Source organism: Amblyraja radiata, chromosome 2 (assembly GCF_010909765.2).
Source record: "Amblyraja radiata isolate CabotCenter1 chromosome 2, sAmbRad1.1.pri, whole genome shotgun sequence".
In the NCBI taxonomy this organism is placed as follows: Eukaryota; Metazoa; Chordata; class Chondrichthyes; order Rajiformes; family Rajidae; genus Amblyraja; species Amblyraja radiata.
In genome coordinates this window covers 63,694,854-63,717,013 of record NC_045957.1, presented here as the reverse complement: position 1 = coordinate 63,717,013, position 22,160 = coordinate 63,694,854, and the positions used below count along the sequence as shown (strand labels likewise).

General features: G+C 46.5%; 1 protein-coding gene across 1 annotated transcript in view; it reads right to left on the bottom strand.

Annotated features, from left to right (window-relative positions):
• c2h7orf31 (chromosome 2 C7orf31 homolog) overlaps nucleotides 1–22,160 on the bottom strand; it is a 48,447-nt gene that overhangs the window by 8,930 nt on the left and 17,357 nt on the right. Inside the window, exons 4-8 of the mRNA XM_033047828.1 lie at nucleotides 16,112–16,141; nucleotides 14,872–15,062; nucleotides 2,971–3,053; nucleotides 1,319–1,493; nucleotides 93–184 (exon numbers count right to left, since the gene is read on the bottom strand). Of these exons, the coding sequence (XP_032903719.1) occupies nucleotides 93–184; nucleotides 1,319–1,493; nucleotides 2,971–3,053; nucleotides 14,872–15,062; nucleotides 16,112–16,141 (571 nt within the window). The remainder of the gene's footprint in view (nucleotides 1–92; nucleotides 185–1,318; nucleotides 1,494–2,970; nucleotides 3,054–14,871; nucleotides 15,063–16,111; nucleotides 16,142–22,160) is intronic.

Below are 22,160 nucleotides of genomic sequence, written 5' to 3'. Positions count from 1 at the left end.
ATTATTTATTAGTTTAATGCCTATAGACATAAGCCAGATGTGTATATGCAACATATTATCAGAATGCCCCATTCCAGTTTAATGTAACTTACCAGTTCTGTGAAGTAGCTGTATTTTCCTGTAACCTTTGCCATCTTCTTGTCAAAGTAATCATCTAACTGAATTGGGTTCATTGGTCCTTGACCTATTATTATTATTATAAATAAATAAATCAGTGAAATCGTGAATTCCCGATGCATAGAAATCTTGAAGTTAGTGGCCTATAAATCATTAGTTGATTCAAATAAATGGAACAATCTGCCAATAATAATGTAAATAAATAAAGTAAACCCTCGTTTCAATTCCCCTTTATAAAGGATTTTGGTTATATTGGATGGACCTGTTCATGCCACCCCGCTCACAATGTGCACCAGCAAGCTCTTCTTCATCCAATGCACAGTCCGCTGAAACGTCTGTTGTTGTGGATCACGTTGTAACCACTGGGGACAGCACTTTGTTCAGGTCGCTGCCACCGTTAGGACGTGCTTGGTCACCATGGGCCTCCCTCCCCTCTCATCAGCTGCCGCTTCTTTCTGTCGGCCCATTGCTTTGTCCACTCGGTCTCTCCCCTCCATCATCGCCTCCTCCTCCTTCTCCCTCGGAGTTGCCGACATACTCCACCTTGGACGCAGGGAGCCGACAAACGCCAGCCGACAGGGAGAAGGGGGAGCTGGTGAGAGGGGAGGAATCCCCACAGTGACTGAGCACATCCTGTCAGTGACAGCGCCCTGAAGAAAGCCATGCTGGTCTGCACCAGCGAACCCTTCTTCACCAGCTGCCGGTGACACGACTGTTGTTGTGCAATAACAGTCAAGGGCGCAATAACAGCCCTCACCGGCAGCCGGAGAAGAAGGGTTTGCCGGTGCAGGCCAGCAGGATCGGTGCCTAGTTTTAGGGTGAAATGACACAAAGTGCTGTAGTAACTCAGCAGACTGAATCAGTTTGAAGAAGAGTTCCGACGTCACCTATCCATGTTCTCTAGAGATGCTGCCCGACCTGCTGAATTTCTCCAGTACTTTGTGTGTTATCATCATCTGCAATTCTTTGTTTCAACCTAATGGTTATAGTGGACAATTGGCAGTAACCGACACCATCGCCTCGCCCCCCCCCCCCCCCATCTCCCCCTCCCCACTGTCTGTTATAATGGGGGTTTACTATATTTCCTCAGTATCTTTAGTTGACATTATTTTAAGACCCAAACAGAAAATTTGTAATTTGTAATAAAAATTTTAATCCATTGATCAAAATGAAATGTTTGATCAATTTTGTTTAGACTCACCTGTGAAGTCCCTTTTGTGTCTGCTTTGCCAATGTGATTTCTCAATGTTTTTCAGTATATTAGCAGTTCTCTCGGAGACAGCATGTGCAACAGAGCGCTCTGGTCTGTTGGGGGCAATGCTCTTTGGTGGTATAGGATAGAATGTTTGCACCCGTTCTGTACCTGATTTCGGATACTATAATTAAAGAATAGAGGCACCATCAAACTGCATTTAGAGTCTCAATGTCAAAAAATCTAGAGTCAAATCAAATGTTACAATGGCTTTGTTCCCGCTTTGTGACCTTCTTGACCTTCCCACAGTATGGAATCAGGTCCTTCAGCCCATTGAGCTGTACCAATCACACATTGGCAATGAACAATTTTATTTTCCCCACATTCCCATCACTACATCCCAGATTCTACCACACAATCATATGGAGAATGTGCAAACTCTGCACAGACATCAGCAGACGTCTGGATTAAACCTAGTTCACGAGCAGTGAGGCAGCAGCTCCATTAGTTGTGCTTCTGAGCCACAGTGTACTGTCTTGTGCAGACTGCAATTTACACTGGGGATTCACCAGAATGAAACCAGTACTTGAGTGGTTATACAGAGCTGAGGCCCATTTCTCCAGCATATTTTTGCTAATTAGATGTGGACACAGAACATAATTCATCATATTGCCTTTCCTCCCATCATGTCTTTGCCAAAATAACATAAATTTCCACTGTCAAACCCTTGTCTCAAAGATGGATAGGATCAACTGTCTGGAATTCTCTACAATTTTGTTTAGAGCTATATGAAGTTTGTCACTATAGAGTCGCCTTCTTGATAAATTTCTACAATGAACCCTTGCTGTACTATGGGATGAGCCAAAATATTTTCCTGGTTGCTCCTTGAGGCTTTATGGAATCCAGATTTGATCAATAACATTATAGTGAGAGAATATATATGGTAGAGATCTACTCTTCGAGCCAATAGAAAATAGGTGCAGGAGTAGGCCATTCAGCCCTAATGTGATCATGGCTGATCATCCACAATCAGTACCCCGTTGCTGCCTTCTCTCATTATCCCTTAACTCCGCTATCGCTAAGTGCTCTATCTAACTCTCTCTTGAAAGCATCCAGAGAACCGGCCTCCACCAAACCCTTAATAATCTTATATGTTTCAATAAGATTCCCTCTCATCCTTCTAAATTCCAGAGTGTACAAGCCCAGCCGCTCCAATCTATCAACATATGACAGTCCCGCCATCCTGGGAATTAACCTTGTGAACCTACGCTGCACTCCCTCAATAGCAAGAATGTCCTTCCTCAAGTTTGGAGACCAAAATTGCACACAATACTCCAGGTGTGATCTCACCAATGCCCTGTACAACTGCAGGAGGACCTATTTGCTCCGATACTCTACTCCTCTTGTTATTAAGGCCAACATGCCATTTGCTTTCTTCACTGCCTGCTGTACCTGCATGCTTACTTTCAGTGACTGATGAACAAGGACCCCCAGATCCCGTTGTACTTAGGTAGCAATGTTAGGTAGCATTAGGTAGCAACAAATTTGTCATAAAATAAAAGCAAAGATGACCAATTTAATTACACTACATAACTTGTATTACATTAACTGGAAGTAATTGAAAGAAAATGTGTACTTTTCAGGCATGTATGGGCACTTACATGAAAATATCCTTCTTGTCCTGGCCATTGTAAACCTTTACCGTGAGTAAATATTTCCTGTTTTTCATGTCTATATGGAAATCCTAAGATGTGATGGAAAATAATTAGTTCCATGGCTATTTATAAAACTGAACTATATACAGTAGACCCTCATTTTAATGAATACCTTTATAACGGATTTCAGTTATAGCGGACGGACCTGTCAACGTCAGGCTCCCTCCCCTTTCACCACAACGGCTTCTTTGTGTTGGCCATCGCTTTGTCCACATGGCCTCTCCATCCCTGTACCTCCTCTTCCTCATCCTTTTCCTGTTGCTTTGTCTACTCCGCCGCTCTTTCCTCTCTTCTCCCCTCCACTGCCATCTCCTCCTTCTCCCCCGGAGTCACCAACATACTCCACCTTGGAAGATGTTGACGATTGTGGGGGAGGAGGCGACGGCAGGGGAGCAGACAAAGCAACGGGTGCAAGGCGAGAGAGCCCCATGGTGAACGAGTTTGTCCTGTCGGTAGCAGTGACCTGAAGAATGAGGGTCCTGTCGAAGGCTACAATGTGAGCCACAACAACAGCCTCGTCAACTGCTCAAGAAGGGCTCGCTGGTACAGACCAGTGGCATTGGCAGCTAGTTTTAAGGTAAAATGACACAAAGTGCTTGAGTAATTCAGCAGGCTGAATCAGTCTGAAGTAGGGTCCAACTATCCATGTTCTCCAGAGATGCTACATGACACGTTGAGTTACTCTAGCTCTTTGTGTCTTTTTGAGTATTAACCAGGACTTATAGTTTGTTTCAACTTTATCCAATAATACCGTACTCAGTTATAGTAGACAATTGGCAACAATGGACATCATCGCTCCCGATATTGATAGAATTGACTGAAGCAAGCATTGGAATAGTACATGAGTGTACAAATACATGAAATTTATTTCATTCATAAATTTAGTTTGGAATGTTTATTTGTTGGGAGGGGGTTGTTTAATTTTCATTGTCACCAGACATTTACAGTGAATACCACAGAGAAGGTAATTAAATCAGTTGTGGTTATGGTTCCAGTACAAGGCAGAGTTGGAGTGTGGTGGGGAAAATCAGAGGTATAGAAATGACGTGTTCCTCTCAGGCATGAGGGGATAATATGTTTTGATGAACTCTTTCAGGAAATCTGATGCTGAAATGATTCTGTCAAATATAATACAGTGTGGCACTGGACAGCATTTATTCAGGCAAAGCACGCCCTATCTTATAGGCTTTCTAAGTGTCAACAATATTTATTGATACAACTAACTTTCTTATTCCATCATTGTGAGGGCAGGGTGGGAATTGGCAACAAAAGTGATGAAATTTCAGTTTGTTTGTTAGAATACATGAAGCATCACTGCAGCTATTAATATGCCAGAGAAAGAGTAGAGGTAGTGGGCCGGAGTGTGAATAAAACAAATGCTATTCCAAGTATACTACAACAAAAAAAATAGGCATGGCTTGGGCCCATGTAATTGCCCACAGCTACAACTTTCACCTCGAGAAAATGAATAGGGATGAAGGAGAAACTGTACAACATTAGGATGTTGATAAATGCGGTATTAGTGGGGGTAAACTGGTTGGATCGCTGTTCAAGGAAGAAGCTGAGGACCTTTGGACTCTTCTGATTTGGGGTAGATGTGTAGAGCCATTATATGTCTATATGAAGATGAACTAGTTGGAACAGAGAATTGGAAACTGAGTAGCAGAATGTATCTGAAGTGTCATGGATGTGAATGGCAAGGGTCTGGATCACCTTTTCTTCCAGTATGTTTCTACCTGTAATCATTATGACTTATGTTCTTATTCCACTCATTTAGTCTAGCTTTCTGGACATGTCCCAAATCCTCACTGTTTACAACTAATTGCAAAATAAACAATGTTCCGGCTTAAAAAAAGACCGATGTGCTGGAGTAACTCAGGCAGCATCTCCAGAGGTGAAGGTCACCTATCCATGTTTTCCAAAGATGCTGCCCGACCCACTGAGTTGCTCCAGACTTGTTTTTTTCCCTGTAAAACAGCATCTGCATTTCCTCGTTTCTACATAATGTTCCTGTTCATCCATTTGGACTCATCCTATCCATTTTTCCGTGAAGGTCAGAGAGAAGCAACAGCCAGAAGCAGCGAGAGCGAGTATTGGCTGGAAGTAGGTGAGTCAGAGGGAAAGAAGATTTAAAAAGAGCACCAAAGGCTCAGGCAGGTAATTTACAAATTAGCCCTAAAGTAGTTGATTAGGTAACAGATAAAGAAGTACAGCTGTTGCGGAGCGGCCTTGCTGAGGTTAAGTGCCCTGGTGAGTAAAATGTGTGTCTTCGGCAAGGAAGCTGAGGCAAGAAGGCTACACTTGATCGAAATTTGTGATTTGTGATTTTTGACCACTGAAGAAATGGCAGGCAAGTTGGTGCAGTATGTTTCCTGCATGATGTGGAAAGTCAGGGACACCGCTAGTGCTTCTGGAAACTACACCTGCAGAAATTGTGTTCAGGTGCAGCTCCTGAATGAACGTGTTGGGGAACTGGAGCAGCAGTTGGATGACCTCAGGGCCATCGGAGAAAACAAGAGTTTCCTGGACAAGACCATCAGTGAGGTTGTCACACCAAGGATAATAGACAATAGGTGCAGGAGTGGGCCATTCGGCCTTTCGAGCCAGCACCGCCATTCAATATGATCATGGCTGATCATCTCTAATCAGTACCCCGTTCTTGCCTTCTCCCCATATCCCCTGACTGCTATATTTAAGATCCCTATCTAGCTCTCTCTTGAAGTATCCAGAGAACAGGCCTCCACCACCCTCTGAGGCAGAGAATTCCACAGACTCACAACTTTGTGTGTGAAGAAGTGTTTCCTCGTCTCCGTTCTAAATGGCTTACCCCTTATTCTTAAACTGTGGCCCCTGGTTCTGGACTCCCCCAACATCGGGAACATGTTACCTGCCTCTAGCGTGTCCAAGCCCTTAATAATCTTATGTGTTTCAATAAGATCCCCTCTCGTCCTTCTAAATTATACAACCGCAGCCGCTCCATTCTCTCAGCATATGACAGTCCCGCTATCCTGGGAATTAACCTTGTAAACCTCCGCTGCACTCCCTCAATAACAACAATGTCCTTCCTCAAATTAGGGGACCAAAACTGCACACAATGCTCCTGGCGTGGTCTCAGTGGGCCCTATACAACTGCAGAAGGACCTCTTTGCTCATATACTCAACTCCTCTTGTTATGAAGGCCAACATGCCATTCGCTTTCTTCACTGCACCTGCATGCTTACTTTCATTGACTGATGAACAAGGACCCCCAGATCCCGCTGTACTTCCCCATTTCCCAATTTAACACCATTTAGATAATAATCTGCCTCCCTGTTTTTGCTGCCAATGTGGACAACCTCACATTTATCCACATTAAACTGCAGCTGCCATGCATCTGCCCACTCACCCAACATGTCCAAGTCACCCTGCAGTCTCATATCATCCTCCTCACAAGTCCACAATGCCACCCAGCTTTGTGTCATCTGCAAATTTGCTTATGTTACTTTGAATCCCTTCATCTAAATCATTGATGTATATTGTAAATAGCTGCGGTCCCAGCACCGAACCTTGCGGTAACCCGCTAGTCACTGCCTGCCATTCTTAAAGGGACCCGTTAATCCCTACTCTTTGTTTCCTGTCTGCCAACCAATTTTCTATCCATGTCAGCACTCTACCCCCAATACCGGAGGAACGAAGATGGGTGACTGAGAAAGAGGAGTAAACGTGGAGTGCAGGAGACCCCGGTGGTTGTACCTAATGAAAACAGCTACACCCTCTTGTGAGCTGTCGGGGCAAACGACGCTTCAAGTCCGAGCGGCTGACATGTCGGTGGATCCAATCCTGGCGTTGAGGCTCGACAGGTGAGACCGACGTCAGGCAGAGCCATAGCGGTGGGTGACTCCATTGTCCGAGGTACGGACAGGCGGCAGGCGAGACTCGAGGATGGTCTGGTGCCTCCCTGCTGCCGGGGTTCAAGATGTCTCAAACCGACTTCACAACATCCTCGAGAGGGAAGATGAGCAGCCAGCCACTAGCCGACAACAAGTACGAAGGGATCAAGACACTCAAGGACACATTCAGTCTCAGCCGCAGCGACAGGGCGGCAAAACTCCTGCATATGGATGGCCTAGGTGAACGCAAACCGTCCGTGCTCATGAACAAAATGCTTGCCCTGAAGGATGGACACAAGACCCATCTCCTTTTGGAACAAGTCTTCCTCGAGCTGATGCCGGAGGACATCCGCCTGCTCCTCGCGGATGACAATATCACCGACCCCCGAGGGCTGGCAGCCCGTGCGGATGTGCTGTGGCAGGCCAAACAACAGGGTGGAGCCACCATCAGTCAGGTGGCAGCTGTGCCTCGGCAGATCATACGGACGCTCGCTGCCTCCACGGAAGGAGCAGCAGTGACATCAGCCACGAACGGTGCCAGCAAGGACAAGTGGTGCTACTACCACCAAGGTGAGGCTCCGAGGCCCGCCGATACCGACCACCCTGCACGCATCCAGGAAATGCCTCGGCTGACCGTCAGTAGTGGCAACTGCGGCCGGCCAAAAAAAGTGCCTCCTCTACACCTGGGATCGTCATTCGGGGTGGCGTTTTCTCGTTGACACGGGAGTGGAGAGCAGTATCTTGCTCCCCTCGGGCACCGACACTCGTTCCGGAAAGAAGGGGCTTCCCCTGACTGCTGCCAACAGCAGCAACATCAGAACATATGGGGTCCACACGATCCCGCTCAACTTCAACTCCTGTCGCTTCAAGTGGACCTTTACCGTCGCCGACGCCTCACAACCACTGCTGGGCGCCGACTTCCAAGCGCACATCCTGCTGGTTGACGTGAAAGGACAATGTTGCGTGAATTCTAAGATGTTCGAGTCACTCGCCTTGCGCCACGCCGAATTGACTGCGCCCCAGCTCGGCTCGGTGACCTTCTCTGACAACGAGTACACCAGGATCTTGGCCGATTTCCCTGACATCATAACTCCCCATCTCACCATGGCAGCCCCAAGCATGGGGTGAAGCTCCATATCCCCACCACCAGACCGCACTCCCTGCACGCGTACGCCAGCTGCCCCCCGACAAGCTCCAACTGGCCAAAGACGAGTTCCGCAAGATGGTGGAAATGGGCATAGTGCGCCGCTCAGACAGCCAGTGGGCATCCTCGCTTCACATGGTCATAGGTGTCTGGGGGCTGGAGACCCTGTGGGGTCAACTGCCATTCACCAAGGTCACAACAGCCGGCTGGTACCCTGTCTGTCACATTCAGGACTTCACAGCAAACCTGGACAGTGACAAGGTATTTTCCAAGATCGACCTGGTACGTGGCTACCATCAGATTCCGGTCCATCCAGACGACATCCCCAAGATGGTCATCATCACCCCGTTCAGGTTCTTTGAGTTCCTGCGCATGCCTTTTGGCCTTAAGAACGCCGCCCAAGCTTTCCAAAGGCTCATGGACACGGTGGGCCACGGGTTGGACTACGTGTTCATCTACCTCGACGACATCCTCATCGCCAGCCACTCTCACCAGGAACACCGTGCACACCTTCGGCAGCTCTGCCAGAGGCTCAACTAGCATGGCCTGGCCATCAACCTTGCCAAGTGCCAGTTTGGCCTCATTTCCACCAACTTCCTCTGCCACCACAACAACCAGCACGGAGCGGTCCCGCTCCCGACCAAGGTCAAGGCCATTTGCAAGTTTGCCAAACCCTCTACTGTGAAGGGACTCCAAGAGTTTGTCGGCATGGTCAACTTCTACACCGCTTCGTGCCAGCAGCCGCCAGGGTCATGCAACCGCTGTTCAAGGCCCTGGCCAACAAGCCGAAAGAGCTCATTTGGGATGACACAACCACGACCGTGTTCGACAACACCAAGGAGGCACTGGCAAAAGCAACGATGCTGGTACATCCATGGGCCAACGCACCAACAGCTCCCACGGTCGACGCATCTGGCACGGCCGTGGGCGGACTGTTGGAACAACTGATCAATGGTAGTTGGTAGCCCTCGCCTTTTTCTGTCGTCACCTGAGACCGCCCCCCGAGCAGAAATACAGCGCTTTTGACCGGGATCTCTTCGCTCTCTACCTGGCCATCCAGCATTTCCGCTACTTCCTCGAGGGAAGGGATTTCACAGCTTTCAATGACCACAGGCCACTCACGTTTTCCTTTGTCAAAGTGTCTGATCCTTGATCAGCCCGACAGAAGCGCCACCTGACCTACATCTCTGAGTACACGACTTGCGTTCAGCACATCGCAGGCAAAAACAACCAGGTCGCAGATGCGTTGTCCTGCACCGCCACCAATGCCATCCACGTTCTGGCCCCAGGTGTCGACTACACGGCTGTGGCTGCCGTCCAGCGAGAGGATGAAGAGATGCTCGCCTACTGCACCACCATCTCTGGCCTGTTGTTGGAGGATGTGTGATCCGGGCCCGCTGACACCACATTCCTCCTTATCGACATGGTTCACGGCCTCGCTTACCCTTCCATCCGGACAACAAAGGCACATGTGGCAGCCAAGTTCATGTGGCACGGGTTGCGCAAACAGACCGGTAACTGGGCCAGAGTGTGCATCCCCTGTCAAACCTCCAAGATTCAGCGACACATCAAGGCGCCGTTGCAGAACTTCGCCCTGACACGCTGGCGTTTCGACCACATCCGCGTCGACACCGTTGGACCTCTGGCCCCATCCAGAGGTGTCACCCACTTCTTCACCATCATGTACAGATTCACGGGGTGGCCGGAAGCCGTCCCGCTCTCAGAAACCTCCACTGCGACATGTGCACGTGCCCTCACCGCCTACTGGATTGCCGCTTTGGTGTGCCGGCGGACATCTCCTCCGACAGAGGTGCGCAGTTCACCTCCGAGGTGTGGTCAGCAATGGCCCGGCTGCTTGGCACTAAGCTGCACCACACAACGGCCTACCACCCGCAAGCAAATGGCCTAGTGGAACTTTTTCACTGGCACATGAAGGCATCCCTCAAGGCGCGGCTCACGGGCCCAGACTGGATGGACGAATTGCCGTGGGTCATGCTAGGTATACGCACTGCCCCAAAGGAGGATCTGGCAACTTCCTCGGCCGAGCTGGTGTACGGCGCCCCGCTTACGGTCCCAGGGGAATTCGTACCGGCGGCGAATGGACATCAAGAACTGCCCACGACCACGATGATACATGAGATGGTGGACACGCTTTCTCCAGTCCCAACATCCTGACACTGTCTCACCACCACGTATGTCCCACCCGACCTCCAGGACTGTCATTATGTCTTCCTTCGCGGAGATTCCCACCGTACACAACTGCAAAAGCCTTATGAGGGACCGTTAAGAGTACTGCAAAACGACGCCATGGCTTTCATCATCGATATGGGCGGCAGACACGAGAACCGTTGAAGCCAGCACACGTGGAGATTGACCAACCAGTGCAGGTGGCACAACCCAGCCGCAGAAAGCGTCCACCATCACGACCAAACCCGCCCTCAACTCAACCTGCTGCAACCCTGAACACAGGGGACACGTGCTCAAGATCAGGCCGCCTCACTCGACAGCCTAACCGCCTCCAATACTACGGTTCTGGGGGGTATCATGTGGCGGGCCGAGACACTTTGGTCTTGAACAGTCGTTCATCGGGCTCGAGCACTCTCTTGGACCTGGTGTGATCTGGGCCGACCAATCAACGCCGACCTGGGTGAACAGCTGAGGGGGTGCAGCGGACGACGGGGCTGGGCTTCACTTCACAGTCAACACGTTAACACACACACCTTGCCCTTTTGTACTAATAGTTGAGCTGTATTGTTTAAATATTAAACTGAGTGTTTATACAACACGTGAACCTCTTCAATATACATTAATGATTTAGATGAAGGGATTAAAAGTAACATTAGCAAATTTGCAGATGACACACAAAGCTGGGTGGCAGTGTGAACTGTGAATAGGATGCTATGACTCGGTGCTGGGTGACTTGGACAGGTTGGGTGAGTGGGCAGAGGCATGGCAGATGCAGTTTAATGTGGATAAATGTGAGGCTATCCATTTTGGTGGCAAGAACAGGAAGGCAGATTATAATCTGAATGGTATCAAGTTAGGAAAAGGGGAAGTACAACGAGATCTGGGTGTCCTTTTCCATCAGTCACTGAAAGTAAGCATGCAGATACAGCAGGCAGTGAAGAAAGCGAATGGAATGTTGGCCTTCATAACAAGAGGTGTTAACCATATAACAATTACAGCACGGAAAACAGGCCATCTCGGCCCTTCACGTCCGTGCCGAACAGCACCCTAGTCCCATCCACCTGCACTCAGACCATAACCCTCCAATCCTTTCCCGTCCATATACCTATCCAATTTATTTTTAAATTATAAAATCGAACCTGCCTCTACCACTTCCACTGGAAGCTCATTCCTCACAGCTACCACTCTCTGAATAAAGAAGTTCCCCCTAACGTTACCCCTAAACTTCTGTCCCTTAATTCTCAAGTTATGTCCTCTTGTTTGAATCTTCCCTACTCTCAATGGGAAAAGCTTATCCACATCAACTCTGTCTATCCCTCTCATCATTTTAAAGACCTCTATCAAGTCCCCCCTTAACCTTCTGCGCTGCAAAGAATAAAGACCTAACTTGTTCAACCTTTCTCTGTAACTTAGTTGCTGAAACCCAGGCAACATTCCAGTAAATCTCCTCTGTTTTGTTGACATCCTTCCTATAATTAGGCGACCAAAATTGTACACCGTACTCCAGAATTGGCCAGCACACCAAAAGCTTTCTTTACCACCCTATCTACATGAGATTCCACCTTCAGGGAACTATGCACAGTTATTCCTAGATCCCTCTGTTCAACTGCATTCCTCAATTCGCTACCATTTACCATGTACGTCCTATTTTGATTTGTCCTGCCAAGATGTAGCACCTCACACTTATCAGCATTAAACTCCATCTGCCATCTTTCACACACTCTTCCAAATGGCCTAAATCTCTCTGTAGACTTTGAAAATCTACTTCATTATCCACAACCCCACCTATTTTAGTATCATCTGCATACTTACTAATCCAATTTTCCACTCCATCATCCAGATCATTGATGTACATGACAAACAACAGTGGACCTAACACAGACCCCTGAGGCACCCCACTAGTCACCGGCCTCCAACCGGACAAACAGTCATCCACCATTACTCTCTGGCATCTCCCATTCAGCCACTGTTGAATCCATCTTGCTACTCCACCATTAATACCCAACAATTGAACCTTCTTAATCAACCTTCCATGAGGAACCTTGTCAAAAGCCTTACTGATGTCCATATTGACAACATCCACTGCTTTACCCTCATCAATTTCCCTAGTAACCTCTTCAAGAAGATTAGTCAAACATAACCTTCCAGGCACAAATCCATGTTGACTGTTCCTAATCAGACCCTGTTTATCCAGATGCTTATATATATTATCTCTAAGTATCCTTTCCATTAATTTGCCCACCACTGACGTCAAACTAACAGGTCTATAATTGCTAGGTTTACTCTTAGAACCCTTTTCAAACAATGGAACAACATGTGCAGTACGCCAATCCTCCGGCACTATTCCAGTTTCTAATGACATTTGAAATATTTCTGTCATAGCCCCTGCTATTTCTACACTAACTTCCCTCAATGTCCTAGGGAATATCCTGTCAGGACCTGGAGACTTATCCGTTTTCATATTTTTCAAAAGTGTCCGTACTTCCTCTTCTTTGAATCTCATAGTTTCCATTGCTACCCTATTTGTTTCCCTTACCTCACACCATTCAATATCCTTTTCCTTGGTGAATACCGAAGAAAAGACATTTTTCAATATCTCCCCCATCTCTTTTGGCTCTGCATATAGCTGTCCACTCTGACTCTCTAATGGACCAATTTTATTCTTTGTTATCCTTTTGCTATATTTTAGCTATAGAAACCCTTTGGATTTACTTTCACCTTTCTTGTCAAAGCAACCTCATATCTTCTTTTAGCTTTTCTAATTTCTTTCTTAAGATTTTTTTTACATTCTTTATACTCTTCAAGCACCTCATTTACTCCGTGCTGCCTATAATTATTGTAGATCTCTCTCTTTTTCCGAACCAAGTGTCCAATTTCCCTTGAAAACCATGGCTCTTTCCAATTTTTACTATTTCCTTTCAACCAAACAGGGACATAAAGATTCTGTACACCTTTAAATGTCCTCCATTTCTCTTCTACATCCTTCCCATAAAACAAAATGTCCCAATTCACTCCTTTTAAATCCTTTCGCATCTCCTCAACGTTAGCCTTTCTCCAATCAAAAATCTCAACCCTAGGTCCAGTTCTGATCCTCTCCATAATTATATTGAAACTAATGGTATTGTGATCACTGGACCCGAAGTGCTCCCCAACGCATACCTCCGCCACCTGACTTGTCTCATTTCCTAACAGGAGGTCCAGCACTGCCCCTTCTCTAGTAGGTACCTCTATGTATTGCTGCAAAAAAACTATCCTGGACAAATTTTACAAACTCCAAACCATCCAGCCCTTTTACAGAATGTATTTCCCAGTCTATGTGTGGAAAATTGAAATCTCCCACAATCACTACCTTGTGCTTACTACTAATATCTGCTATCTCCTTACATATTTGCTCTTCCAATTCTCACTCCCCATTAGGCGGTCTATAATACACCCCTATAAGTGTTGCTACACCTTTCCCATTTCTCAGTTCCACCCAAATAGCCTCCCTAGACGAGCCCTCTAATATATCCTGCCAAAGCACTGCTGTAATATCTTCCCTGACAAGCAATGCAACACCCTCACCTCTTGCCCCTCCAATTCTATCACACCTGAAGCAACAAAATCCTGGAATATTTCGTTTCCAATCACAGCCCTCTTGCAACCAAGGTGTTGAGTATAGGAGCAAAGAGATCCTTTTGCAGTTGTACAGGGCCCGGGTGAGGCCACACCTGGAGTATTGTGTGCAGTTTTGGTCTCCAAATTTGGTCTCCAAAAGGACATTCTTGCTATTGATGGAGGATAATTCCCGGGACGGCGTGACTGTCATATGTTGTAAGAATGGAGCCTTGTATACTGTGAAATTTAGAAGGATGAGAGCGGATCTTTTTTAAACATATAAGATTATTAAGGGATTGGACACGCTAGAGGCAGGAAACATGTTCCCGATGTTGGGGGAGTCCAGAACCAGGGACCACAGTTTAAGGTTAATGGGTAGGCCATTTAGAACAGAGACGAGGAAAAACCTTTTCACCCAGAGAGTTATGAATCTGTGGAATTCTCTGCCTCAGAAGGCATTGGAGGCCAATTGTCTGAATGGTTTCTAGAGAGAGTTAGATAGAGCTCTTAAAGATAGCGGAGTCAGAGGATATGGTGAGAAGGCAGTAATGGGGTACTGATAGTGGATGATCAGTCATGATCACAGTGAATGGTGTTGGCTCGAAGGGCCGAATGGCCTACTTCTGTACCTATTGTCTATTGTCTATCAGAGATGTTCTCTTTGTTCTACCTATTCATCTGCCACCTTTCATCCCACTGAAAACTAACTTCTCTTTTCAAAAAATTCTGATGAAGGGTCCCGAACTTGAAATATTAACTGTTTCATTTTCCACAGAAAATACCAAAGTCAACATTTTCTATGTTTATTTGGTATTGCCAGCATTTTCACTTTTTTGATCGCCATTCACTGATAATTTGAGGCTTTCCCAAATGTAATGAAAGGCAAGATTGTATTAACTTGCCTCTATTTGGATTCTGCACATTAGTTTTCGAAAATATTGTTACATTGAATGTTTACTTGGTGTATTTATTAGGAAGAAAATCTTGAGCAAGACAAAACTTAGCATATTCCTTGAACTACTTTCATGAATATTTATGCACATTTGTTACCTTTAGTTTTCTGTGTTACTGTCACAGTGTAACTTTTGGCAGGCATATCAGGGTTAATGGGCATCAGGCGTCCAGCTCGTACACCAGTGTACGGATCATCTGGTGAGATGAAGCTTGGGAATATTGCAAACTTGGGAATGTGGGAATGGAAGGGATGTTCAGCAGGAAATGGCATCCGTATTTGCTTCTGACTAAAAACACAAAGATACAATATATCCTATGAAGAAATAAAAAGAAAATAATACAAGAAATCTGAATAAACATTAAACAAAAGCTTTGTCATTCTCTTCCAGATAGTCGGATTTTCTTTTTTTAAAATTTCAGATCACAATTTTGGATGTTCTGTGGCTGTCAAAAGATTATTTAAAAATTATCATTAAACTGTTTTATCATCATACTTTACTGAAAAAATGACTCTTGTTGGAACCAAATACTGTTATTTTTAGACACAAAAAGCTGGAGTAACTCAGCTAGTCAGACAGCATCTCTGGAGAAATATCAGGTGACATTTCGGGTAAAGGCCCTTCCTGAAACATCATCTAATCTTTTTTTCCAGAGATGCTGTCCAGTTTCTCCAGATATTGTAAAGGGGAGGATTGATGGGGGTACAAGATCAGTTTCCAATGGCAGAAAGTCAGTAACCGGAGTTATAGATGACAGAGTCTGAAATCAGGATCCCGACCTGAAACATCACCTATCCGTGTTCTCCAGAGATGCTGCTTGATCTGCTGTTATTACTCCAGCACTTTGTATCATTTTTTGTAAACCAGCACCTGCAGTTCATTGTTTCTGACACGGATGTACACTAACTGGCCAAAGAATTAGAGTCAAGATGAGGAATGATATTTATACAATGACTGGATGTCCATAACACTTTGCCTGGAAGAAAGCAACGGAAGGTATACTGTATACAAAGCTGAGAAATGTTCACAACAGTGGATTTAATCCAGAGATTTACAATATGAAAATTACCAGACATTTGGGGACCAAAAAATCCTCTGTGTTAGCCACCCACTATTATTCTCAGAAAAGTGGGACAAATTGATCAGTTTTATAAAGAGCCTAGCAAAAAAAAAAAAAAAATTGCCCCTCATTCAATTCTAAGTATCTTAATTCAAATTAGCTGACAAATTATCCTGTATTGAATGGCCATTTTGACGTTATTTCCATCATTATTTATATCTCTCGATAATTCTCCGGCTTATATAAAAATAAAAAAGATGAAACAAAATTTACTTACTCCATTGCGAGCTCCTTGGTAGTTGGAAGCCTGAAACAGAAAAGTATTGAAATACAATTTAGAGATAATGTATGCAATAAAAACACTGTTTAATACAAGAGCATTGATCAGTACTCTTGGTGTGCTTGGCATATAAAGAATCGTAATTAATATTTGGAAGTGTGATTCCTTAAAATATGATGAGAAAATGGAGAAATTAGGTATTGTAGGATATGTGTCACCAATTTATCCACAGCATGTCCCCACAAAGTGACAAAAATAATCTGTTTTGGTGATGGAATTAAGACTCAAGACTCTAATTGTGATAGGTGGAGGGGAAGGAAGTGCAGAGGAAGCAGAGAGTCTGCAGAAGGACTTAGACAGATTGGGAGAGTAGGCAAATAAATGGCAGATGGAATACAGCGTAGCAGAGTGTGCAGTCATGCACTTTGGTACAGGTGCACAACCTTTTATCCGAAGATCCAAATAACGAAAACCTCCGAATAGCGGCCATTTTTTCGGTCCTTGAAGAAAGGTCCTTGAAAACGTTCACCGAGGGCGGCCCGCAGAGGTGACAGCGGAACCTCCGGTCGGTCCTCGAAGAAAGGGGAACTAAATCCCCATTCATAAAAGAGAAGGTGAGGGTATATTGCGCGGGAGGGTTAATAATTGACAATATCCTGCTGCCTGCCCGCTGAGTTAAAAAGTTCCCACGGTAGACTCACGATACACAGTGTTTCGTGAGTCTTGCGTGGGAACTTTTTAACTCAGCGGGCAGGCAGCAGCAGATTGTCGCTCGCTTCAGTTTCACCCCACCTACACCCCTCTGCTTCCCGGCCATGTGTGTGACCCCTTCCCTCCCCTCTCCAGCTCCCCGCCCATTGCACCGGCGCGGGGGCTTTGCACTGTCTTCACGTTGGTGATTGCAGCAGGGCAGTGCCAGTCACCGGAGACGTCAGGACCAACGGGACACCGACCCCCAGGCCCACTGCAAGCACGGAGATCCCAGAGACCCACAGCCAACAGCAGCCCAGCCCAGCCCCGCTCCAACTCCAGAGGAACCTGGGTTGCGGATGACGGGGCGCAGCTCGGGGCGTCGTAGGGGCCCATCGGGGAGCGGGTTCCTGTTGGTCCTGACGTCTCCGGCCACCTGCCATCCTCCGGGAGTTGTACCGCCCTTGCAGGAGAGTGGGGTTGTTTGCAGTTGCAGAGGGAGGGGGCAAGGGCGGTACAGTTTCCAGTCTCAGCTCCAGTCCAGGGGGGTGGCCGGAGACGTCAGGACCAACGGGACACCGACCCCCAGGCCCACTGCGAGCACGGAGATCCCAGAGACCCACAGCCAGCAGCAACTCCAGCCCAGCCCCGCTCCAACTCCAGAGGAACACGTAGGGGCAGAAGCTGATGGTGTGCAAGGTACGTCTTGTTCTTGGGGTGGCGGATGAGGGGGCGCAGCTCGGGCTGTGGGCAAACTGCCACTTGTCGCCGTAGCGGCCCATCGGGGAGCGGATTCCTCTGGAGTTGGAGGGGGAGGGGGGTATTGTGCTGTTTGATCGCCCCCTGCTATCCCAGGGACAGAGAGACACCGCGGCTTTTTAGACTGGTGGGCAATCACTTCCAAAGTTCTGCCCACACAGTCAGTACACCTCTCCTACACTGCATTTCATACAAACATTTATTCTGCAAGAAAAAACTACATTGAAGACTCAAACTCGCGACCGAGTTTACTGCCGCGATCAAGGCGCAAACTCGCGACCTTGCGGATATGAGCCGAGCACTCTACCACTGAGCCAGCCATTAAAATCTACGCTAAAAAAATTCCATTCCGAAGACCGACAAATTCTGAATTACGAAAAGTGTCTGGTCCCAAGGCTTTCGGATAAAAGGTTGTGCACCTGTAGTAGGAATAAAGGCATATTTTAAGACCATAATAAAGGCAAAAAAAATGTTCTAAATGGTGAGAGGATTCATAAATCTAAAGTGCAATGGGATTTGGGAGTGCTGGTGAAGGATTCCCTAAAGGTTAACTTGCAAGTTAAATCAGTATTGAGGAAGACAAATGCAATTTTGGGATTTATTTTGAGAAGTCTAGAATATAAAAACAGGGATGTAATAGTAAGATTAAACGAGAACTTACCAGTTTGAAGTTTGATCTGTATTTTATGAGGAGTTACGATGAGGGATTACGTGAAGAACCCGTCCAGCACGCATGCGCGACATACTTCAAAGCAGTGGCGTGGAATCACAGGAAACACAATAATTGAAATAAACATAGTAAAAAAAAGGAGAACTAAGATACCAGTTGATCTCTATAATTGAGGGTGGGAGCGGAGGGCACGTAATCCCTCATCGTAACTCATCATAAAATATAGATCAAACTTCAAACTGGTAAAGTTCTCGTTTAATCTTACTATTTTACTTCGGAGTCACGTGAGTGACTACGTGAAGATTTTAAAGCTCTGTGTATTCAAACCGTGTAACAGTTCATACTTCACTCGCTGCCGAAGTCATTCAAGGGAGGAAGTATGTTATCGTAATCAACCATGAATCTGTTTGTAAAACAATAATGGTATTTATTAAACAATAACAAAAAGAAAATAATGCTCCTCCGGGCTTAAATTATATATTTGCAGATTCTAAAACTCTTTCTGCAAATAAAACAGGTTCTGCTAACGGCTTATCGTAGAACGTTTGAAATGTTTTCTCCATGGACCACCCCGCTGTAGCCAGGATGTGGTCCAATGGCAGGTCCATCCTTTTAGCTGCCGATGTGGATGCTGCCCTAGTGGAGTGAGATGTATATACGTCAGTATCTACTCCAGCAGCTACCAGTACCTGCTTGAGCCATCTGGAGATGGTTTGGCTCGACACCCGACCATGAGGTTTCTTGTGGCTGACCCATAGGGCTTTTTCTCTCCATCGGGAATCTCTTGTTGTGTTGATGTAAACGAGTAAATGAGTCATGACACATAACCGTGGGTCAGGTGGCTATGCCCGGAAATCCATAACTAGGCCTGAAGTTCCTGGCCTGCTCTGCTTTACCAGCTCCTGAATAGTGAATGTGATACGGTCTGGTGTTATAACCATGTTGTCCAGTCGCAGTAAGTGGAGGAACTGGACCCTTTGTGCTGAGACTAGTGCCATCAGCATGACCGTTTTCAGGGTTAGCTGTTCCAGGGTGAGAGACCTGGCTGGTGACCATCCCCTTAGGTATGTCAGGACCACACTGACATCCCAGATTTGTGTACCTAGGTCTAGGGGGGTTGGAGTTGAATATCCCTCTCATTAGTTTGATCACCAGCGGGTGAGACCCTATGGCCTGTTGTCCTGGTGCCTGATTTAAGTAGGCTGATAGAGCACTTCTGGCGGTATTGATGGCACTGTAGCTCAGTCCTTCATTATGGTGAAGGCCGGCCAGGAACTCCAGTACATTAGTTACGGTAGTAGACGAATATGTTGTCCCAGTTTTCGAGCAGTATCTTTCCCACTTCCTTATGCTCGATAGGTATTGTTTCCTGGTGGACATACGGCAGGACGCTGTCATCGTGTTGATGGTCCTGTTAGACAATCCCAGGCCCAGCAGTGGTCTTTTCACAATCTGCAACCCAGTAGGTTAATTCTGTCATGGCATGGATGACTTATGCCTGACACCGGGTGAGTCAATAGGTCTGGACTACTGGGAATGGTCATTGGAGTTTCAATGACCATGTCGAGGACCACTGGGAACCATGGCTGTGAAGGCCAGTCGGGTACTATTAAAATACCTGAAGCAGAGTCCATCTGTATTTTGCGTAGTACCCGACCGATGAGGCAGAAGGGGAGAAAGGCATAAAATAAATAGTTCCCCCAGTCCGGCGCGAATGCATCTATCACTGCTGCCTCAGGGTCTGGTTCCCAAGCGACATACATTGGTACCTGGTGATTTAGTCTGGATGCAAAGAGATCGATATCTGGTGTGCCATATTGCTTTGTAATTTTAGCAAATGCTTTAGGATTTAACATCCATTCGGTGTTATCATTGAATTTGCGTGACCTGGTGTCTGCCACTGTATTTAGCTTACCTGCTGTGGTATTATCAATCTGTAAACGAACATGCAATTGGTGCATATTCGTAGAATATGCTTTTAAACCATAAAACGCACCCAACATTTCCAAATAATTTATGCCCAGTGTCTGTAGTAAAGATGATTCTAGGTTAGTCCATCTACCACCTGTGCTGGATATGGTATTAGTTGCTCCCCAGCCTTGAGCACTGGCATTTGTTTGTATAGTTAACATTGGGTTATTGATGATGATAGGGCTGGAACTATGCCAAATGTTCTCTATCCACCATTGTAACTCTGATATTGCTTCAATGGGTAATTTCATGGTTCGGTCAAAGTGACCTGCATGTCGTTTTAACGCCTGCACTTTTGCTCTTTGTAGGTTTTGATAGTGCAAAGGTCCAAATTGTGTAGCTGGAAATGCTGCTACTATTTTGCCAATTACTCTTACCACGTCAGATGGTTGGTCGATCGCTAACCATTAAGTTGTTACACGTCTGTGCCAATTCTGCTGCTTTATCTTTTGGCAACGTTACAGACATGTGGACTGAGTTAATTGTGAATCCCAGATAGTCCATAGTTGTGGATGGCGTCAACTTAGATTTATCTGGATGTAAGACAAATCCCAAGGTTTCAAACAATTGTTTGGTAGCTAACACAGCTGATTTTGCCAATGCCATGGTTTTGCCTACTATTAAGATATCATCAAGGTTTGCCATGACAATATGTCTCTGTTTTCTTAATATTGCCAAGGCTGGTTTTAATATCTTGGTAAATACTTGGGGCTGATGTTAACTCATTAGGCAATGCTTTAAACTGCCATAGTTGCCCCATCCAGGTAAATTTCAGGTATCTGCGATGATCCTTTTGAATGGGTACTGAATAGTAGGCATCTTTTAAATCGATGCTTGCCATAAAGTATCCTTTGGAAATCAGTTGTTTGGCAGTTACAAATGTTTCCATTTTGAAATGTATATTCTAGTGCCTCATTGACTACCTGTTCTTGTAGGGGTTTGAAGGACAGGTAGTCAATGCTGGCCGCCAGTTTTGGCTGCAACGGCCGCACTGCTCGTGGCGTAGCCACGTAGCAATTCACCACACCCAGCAGCTCTTCCTGGTCCTGTACCCCGTGCGTACTCCCGACATCTTCGGCCAGTGACCCCTGTTCCTGACCAGCCCAGTCCTGGTCGCCAACGCTGCCCTCGGCTGAGGGGGAAGCGGTGGGCAGTGCATTGTGGGGCACTGGCGCGGGAGTGCCTGAACTCCCTTGGCGAGACTACTCCAGCTCCCGAAGCAAGTCTCGCTGGAGCATTTGCTCCATGAGCCTTTCCATGCGGCTACCTCTGCCGCTCTCGGGCGGCGAGTCTTCCTCGTCGGAATTATCAGAGATTACCGGCCGGTCCGATTTCCTTTTTGATTTACCTCCAGTCCGCTGCTGTTGGTCAGGCTGCGCTAGCAGTACTGGGCTTGGCTCGGTATCAATGATTGTGGACTGCAGCGTGTGCGGTCCGGGTGCCGCCTCTCGCCCCCCACTGATGGAATGCTCCTGTTCTGTTCGAGTCGAACGGGGGACGGTCTTTTTTCCCTGTTTTGCTTTGTTCATTTTCCAGCTTTTCCTGATCTGGAGTGCACAAAGCAGAACAAAGTTTTGTAAATTACGACCTCAGAATAAGTACTTGCCTGACGGTCCGCCTTTTTAAGCTTGTAGCGGGAGCGCTTGTACTCCCGTTCGTCGCTGTTGCTCGGCGTGAACGCTCATGTCGCGCATGCGTGCTGGACGGGTTCTTCACGACGTCACTTACGTGACTCCGAAGTAAAATGGTGAGATTTTATAAGGCACTGGTCAGACAGCACTTGGAGTATTGCGTGCAGTTTTGGGCCCCATATCTGAGGAGGGATGTGCTGGCATTGGAGAGGGTCCAGAGGACGTTTATGAGAATGTTCCTGGGGATGATTGGCTTAAAATATGATGAGCATTTGACAGTTCTGGGCCTGTACTCGCTGGAGTTTAGAAGGATGAGGAGGAACCT